Below are 6,845 nucleotides of genomic sequence, written 5' to 3'. Positions count from 1 at the left end.
CCCCCCCCCGGGGCCACTCCTCCTCGCAGCCCGGTTGTGTATCAAGTCTTAGAGTAGAATTAATCTTCTTAAGTTTTGGTTTGTTTTTGCTTCGTTCTTTTGGATTCTGTATTTGTTTTTGTTATTGATTATGTAGTTATCGCCGTATAATGAATATATGCAGTCAAGGTTACATTTTCAACAGAGTTGAATGATACATGAATTGTATTCTGTTTAATCATTTCAGATCCATAAGTATGAAGTACGCGATCCTTCTCGCCCTTGTTGTCATGGCAACAGCCGCGGACGCTGCATCCCTCTGCAAGAACGAGGAAACAGCCGTGGCCGACCTGAAGGAAGCCGCCATCTTGGAAGCTGCACCACCGGTGAACGTGACCCTGTACTACGAATGCCAGTGCGGCGGCTGTCAGCAATTCATTACAGACGTTCTGTCCAAAGCGGTTGACGTGCTCGGAGAGAAGGGCACCTACATGGACTTCAACTTTATTCCTTACGGCAACGCTCAAGAATCTTATGACAAGTCCAAGAAAAGGTGGGTCTTCACTTGTCAGCATGGCCCTGGAGAATGTTGGGGAAACCTAGTGGAAACTTGCGCTATCCACTACAAGCCAAAGTTCGAGGACCACTACAAGTTTATCAAATGCTTTGAGGAAAACTTTTCCTACCCATCATCTGATTGGAAACCGGTTCTGGAGAAGTGCGGAAAACTCCACAATATGCCCGTGGAAGAGATCGCGTCGTGTGTGACCAGTGACCTTGGGAACCAACTCGAGCACCAGATGGCGGAGAGGACCGTAGCCCAGCATGTGCTGTGGGTTCCTTGGGTCGTGATCAACGGAGTTTTCCACGTAGCGTATAACTTGGACCTCTTGACACCGGTGTGCAAAGCTTATACCGGGCCCAAACCCAAGGGGTGTCCTCAGTGAGCTTTGACATGTGGTTTATGGCGTCTGTGGTCTTGGGGTTAGGCTGTTGGGCTCGCAACCAAAATGATATAGGTTCCCATTTTCACTTACATATAATCATTTTTACAGCAAGAAACTATAGGATAAATGTTTAGTATTCTAAATAGAACATATTCAGTAAAATCTCTGAACGTTAAAGAAGTTCTACTTCATATTAACAAAATGCAATATTTCCTTAAATGGTTGGGCCATGTCAGCATTGTATTTCAAATAATAATAATAACTATGATAAAAATAAGAATAACAACAACAACAAATCCAGATTAGTCTCATTTTTTCTAATGAGCGTTTTATTGCATTCTCCAAAAATCCAACCCCCCCCCTCCCTCCCCCAAATTAATAGTTTCTGGGACAACCCAGTTGAGTCATGTGCTGCGTAAAGTAAAATAAATGTTGTACTCACCATGACATACGGCCCTTTCAAATTTTGAATCTCCACTTTCTCCACTTTCTTAGAATGTGTCTTATCTGTTGTGTTTTTCCCTGGAGTTTTCAAACAGTGTGTGTCCGGGCCTGTAACACGCCTTCTAGCCAGTTTATCCCAACGGTAATCAACAATTGTCTCAATCAGAAAGGTGATTTAGCCTTTATCTACTTTAACTATACGCCCTTTTCAACACGTTATGGTTATTTAAGAGGTGGGGCCTCTGAATTTAATGTTCATCAATGAAGGGATCGAACTACTCCCCAAAACAACCCAATTTCAGAACCGCCTGTTGAAGATTTGAACCTGGGCCACCCGCTCTGTAAACCAGCAAGATACCAACCACCCTAACGGAGCTTCCAAGAAGGGCTAGACCAAGTCATGCACTTTTTGAAGGCTCAATGAGCGGATGAGTAGAGAAATCGTTCTGAGGGCTAATGAGAATAAAAATCCCTCGTAGGCTGATAACATTCTTCCTCTGCGGGCAAAGATGACTTTTACTTCATATCAATTTCGGGGAAGGTTGAAAGTGGGGTGTGGGGGTGGGGGGGGGGGGGGGTTGTCGCGAGATAGCTGATCAGGCCAATCCGATCTTCGCCCGCTGATGTCTGTTGCAGTGGAGTTGGGGAAGGAGATGTGTGGGGGCTCAACTAAGCAGGGAGGTGAGGCTCTCTCGGTATTTCCTCAGCTTACTTACTTAGGTGCTCTGGTGTGGTTTGCTCCTTCTTTACTGTTAAACATCTATCGTCCTTATTCTCTTTCTTTTTTGGGTTTGTTACTCCCTTGTAACACCTCTAATCTTTGGTACTTATATTATGACCTAATTGTGTTGCGAGGGCCGGGAAACTCTTACTAAAACAAGCCCCAAGGAGCACCAGACAATGCAGCTTCTTCACAGGTCTTAATTAATGGGAATGTCACATCGCTTCAGGAATGCCTTTAGGGTAGCTTTGTGGAAGGGTTTTTTTCTTTCCGCCGAGAGAGCTTTTTGTCTCAAATCAGGTCACTACAGAGTAACGAAATGGTCTAGATAATTGAAGAAGAACAAAAAGAACAAAAGCTCATCTAATTGTGTGTCACGACACGGTGGAAACAGGCGCTCGTCAGTTACTGGGCATATAGAGTTATTGGTATTATCTTATAACTTGTTCATTTATCTTGCTTTTTTATTTTAAAAATACTTTGCTATGTAGAAAAAAAAGTTGAGAAATTTGGATGTGAGGGAGATGGAGGTTGTCTAGTGTGAGAGGTAAAATTAGCGAGAAAATGGACGCCAAACTTTGTTGACTTTCAAAGCTTGAGTGTTCTTGTTATTGAGTAAACATAAAAGAAGAGGTGTTGGCCAAATTTGAACAAAAATTTCCCAACGGGCGGATGGATGTTGGTTTGTTTTTTTCTATTTGATATTTGACGAGCTTCTGATTTCACCAAGACACCACTCTCTAGTAACACCTCTAATTTTAGGCAATTATATGAGCTGTTTGCATTGCAAGTGCCGTAAAACAAGTCAGTATTGAGAAGCATGTTTGATATCATACTTGCCCTATTGAAGGGAACAAACACTGACTGACTGAGAATGTGCAAACAATTATAGCTCGTTCACTTTCGTCTGACCGCTGTTAAAACGGGATAAAAACAAATCGCTCTGTTTAATCCTTCTGGGTCTTTGCATGCGGGTCTAAAAGTTAAACAGAATCTAAAAGCCCATTCATAAAAGTCACTGCAAACTCGTTCCGACACGTTTTCTTTGATGTAAGCCTAAAGGGGGTAAAAAAAATAATAGGTATTTACAGCATATACCTAAAACATTTAAAAGTTAACATATTTTCCTCAACACCACTCTTTAATGTTCGCCTAAAGCCCGCCACTCACTACGCAGTTCCCCATCTCAAGATGATCTGGAGATGATCTCAAGATGGTCTCAAGATGGTCTCAAGATGATCTCAAGATGAACTGACGATCAGATCCGTGAGCGGCCTCATTTGTGCCCTCACACTACACAGGCCAGCAGATTATCAAAATGGCTCCCACCCAAAGTGAAGTTGCTGCAGCCTGTATAGTTTTAAGTATTTCTCTAAAGAAAAAAGGCGAAAAAATTATGGTGCAAACAAATGGCTTCTTCAGCGGGAGAAATTCACCCACACGCACTTTTTTAAAGGAATTGAAATTGTACTCTGTGGATTACACAAATTAAGTCCGCCACTCACTACGCAGTTCCCGATCTCAAGATGATCTCGAGATGATCTCGAGATGATCTCAAGATGGTCTCAAGATGGTCTCAATATGATCTCAAGATGATCTCAAGATGATCTCAAGATGAACTGACGATCGAATCCGTGAGCGATCTCAGGAACGAAGACGTGCCGAGAGGGAGGAAATCCAAATTGACAGTTCACAAGCAAATGTTCAAACAGCTCAACCATAAAGTGAAATCTTGTGCTATAGTCCTGACAACCCCACTCCAAATGGACAGCTTGTCGACCTCATTACACAGAAACTAAGTGGCGAATTGTCATGATTTTTTGCATATGCCTCTGAATTCCTAAAAACCTAACATATGCGACAAATACAAAGAGGTGTTTTCTATATAATCTTTAGTATTTAATTGCAGTCTGCGCAGGGAATTTTTATTAGATCAAGAACGGTAGTTAGTGTTAGTTTTTTTGTTTGTTTAAATCTTTTTCTTCTTTTTTTTTTTTAACTAACTGCATGCGCCGCAAGACTGAATTGTTTTCAGTCCAGTGGTTAGTGGGTAACAGTGCGCTTATTTTGATTGCCTCATTGTGATATACATGTATACAATGAGTAAAATTTCTTTCATATCTTCCGTCATTGAGATCGCATGCGTTTCAATTTGCTGTCGCCTTTTCATTAATCACCATGGTTAGATTACTAGGCTTAATTTACAAACCCCCAAAACGTTGCCTTAAAACTACTGAACTATTTCTCCATAGAAACTGATCGAGGCTGTCTCTTTTATTCTATAACAAATCTCGAAAAAAGAACAAGACATATGTGTGTAAAGGAGGGGGGGGGGGAAGAGGCTCTGGCTATGGACCTGCACGGAGGGGGTGCCCAGTGACATGCCCATCAGCGCTTCAAATTTAGTACTCAGTTGATTCCCCGTTTTTGGGTTTGACCAAACTGTATCCCCTTCACCCTCCCCCCTCCCTGAAATTTCTGGCTTAGCACTAGCAACGACACCCTGTATTGTTATGGTTTTAGCAATGTACATGTACCGTACTTTATATAAAAAGTGTGCGGTGTTGAGTTTAATTATGAATTAAATATTAATGATTAAATAAATGGCACCTCTTTATTACCTCTTACAAAAAGGCAAGGTATTGTCCATCAATTAAAATATTTCTTACATAGATGTGTTTTGAGTCCCTTGGAAGGTATCAAGTTTTATTTCGGTCCTCAAATCACGAGGGAGAGTGTTCCAAGCTGTTGGCCCAGAAAGAAAAAGGTCTCTCATCATATTTCTTCAGTGACACACGAGGAGTTGAAATTAGTCTTAGAGCCACTGGATCTTAGTTCACATGATGGTGTAGATGGTACAATGAGTTCTTGAATGTATGTGGGAGACTGGTTAGTTTGACTTTTGAAGCATAGTGGATCTAACTTATATTCGATTCTCGCTTTCAGTGGAAGCCAATGGAGCTCTTTAAGGAGGGGAGTCACATGGTGGCATTTTGATTGCTTTAATACTAGCCTGGCAGCGTTGCTTTTTTCTTCAGGCCAGCGAACAGTGAATTGCAATAATCAACTCGTGACAAAATAAAGGCAAACACTAGTTTTTGGTGGTATCAGTGCTAAGAAATTTCCTTATAGGAGCAATTCTTCTCATTTCTAAGTATGAAATTTTACATAGATGGCTAAGTTGGGTCTCTATGGACAAGTCTTTGTCTAAGTATACTCCAAGATTTTTTGCTTTGTTCGAAAAAGCGACAGTACCTTTGCCAATGGTGAGACATTCTGCATCAAGAGCATTTATCTTTGAGCTGGTTGAGCATGGCATGATTTCGTTTTGTCATCTTTTAATTTCAATTTATTTTCAGTCATTCATGCTTTTACAGATTCAAAACATTCTGAGGTTTCTTTTAACAGAGATTGAATATTGTTGGGTTTTGCAGACTTGTAAAGTCGTGTATCATCTGCTTACATATGGTAGGGCATGGAATGGTGTCTGATGGTACGACCAAGAGGTAATGTTTACATAGTGTACAGCACAGGTCCTAGGACTGACCCCTGGGGCACACCAAATTCCAGCAATTGATGACAAGATTGCATGCCATCAACAACAACAAAGTATAATCTATCACTGAGGTAAGACCGAAACCATTCAAGTACGGTGCCAGATATTCCGAACATGTCCGACAAACGACTCAACATGATGTTGTGGTCTAAAGTATCAAACGCTGCAGACAAGTCTAAAAGTGAGAGAATGGATATCAAACCCTCATCTGCAGCTTTGAGTAGATCAGAGACAATTCTCAGAAAAGCAGTCTCAGCACTATGGTTTTCTGTGTATGCCGATTGAAATGGCTCAAACAAGTTATTCTTTGTGAGCTGATCTTTAAGTTGTGCACGAACTACCTTTTCCAAAACTTTGGAAAGAAAAGGTGAGTTTGATACAGGACGGTAGTTTTTAGGTCATTAGGGTCAAGGCCAGGCTTTTTAATCAGAGGTGAGATAGATGCTGTTTTGAAGCATGGGGGAACTGTACCCTCGCTTAATGATGTGTTCACAATTGAAGTTATAACATTTATAACATCGTCAATACGACTGTGCAATAAGTCAGTAGGCATTGGGTCTAAATGACAAGATTTTGGTGGGCATGCCATGACAGTGTCTTTCACAAATTTACGACTAACTGACATGAACGTTTCAAGAGATTCACCATTAAATGGTTCAGACATTTGAGATGTTACTTGTCTTGTTCTCTGAGTCCAACCCATGCCGAATTTGGATAACCTTGTTATGGAAGTAAGTACAGAATTTGTGTGGCAGTGTTTCCATTGGAACATTGTTGGGCAAGATTTTTGTTTTGGCTTGTCCACTGAGTTCTTTTGACATCTTAGATAAAGCTTTTGAGGATGGACATTCAACAATTTTTGTAGAATAGTACTCTTCCGATCAGTATTATAGTCCGGACAATACCAAATGAACAACTTTTCTACCTCATTACACCGAATCTAGGAGGTGTATCTCTCTGATATTTTTGCTTACCCCTCTGAATTCTAAAAGACCTAAAAAATCTCGATTTTCGTGCAAATGTAAGAGCATTTTTTATTGACTGAAAGAATGTTGCTGTCAAAATGTGTGTACATGATGAATTTGTATGGTGTTAGTATGAATGCGTTTTTAATCTCCTATTAGGTAGCGTAAACACGGCCTCGCGGGCACTCGCGGCCTTCCGACCGCGTGGTATCGGTGAAATCGGGGTAATTCCG

The 6,845-nt window shown here is 41.1% G+C and overlaps 1 protein-coding gene across 1 annotated transcript; it reads left to right on the top strand.

Moving 5' to 3' along the window:
- The first annotated feature begins 247 nt into the window (after positions 1-247).
- On the top strand, positions 248-1,261 carry LOC101848961 (gamma-interferon-inducible lysosomal thiol reductase-like). The gene has a single exon (XM_013081156.2). The coding sequence runs from the start codon at positions 270-272 to the stop codon at positions 924-926; it is 657 nt and encodes a 218-aa protein (XP_012936610.2). The 5' UTR covers positions 248-269; the 3' UTR covers positions 927-1,261.
- Positions 1,262-6,845: the final 5,584 nt, after the last annotated feature.

This window comes from Aplysia californica, unplaced genomic scaffold (genome assembly GCF_000002075.1).
Source record: "Aplysia californica isolate F4 #8 unplaced genomic scaffold, AplCal3.0 scaffold00118, whole genome shotgun sequence".
Lineage (NCBI taxonomy): Eukaryota > Metazoa > Mollusca > Gastropoda > Aplysiida > Aplysiidae > Aplysia > Aplysia californica.
Note: the sequence above shows the minus strand (reverse complement) of the source record. Positions and strands in the feature narration are given on the sequence as shown.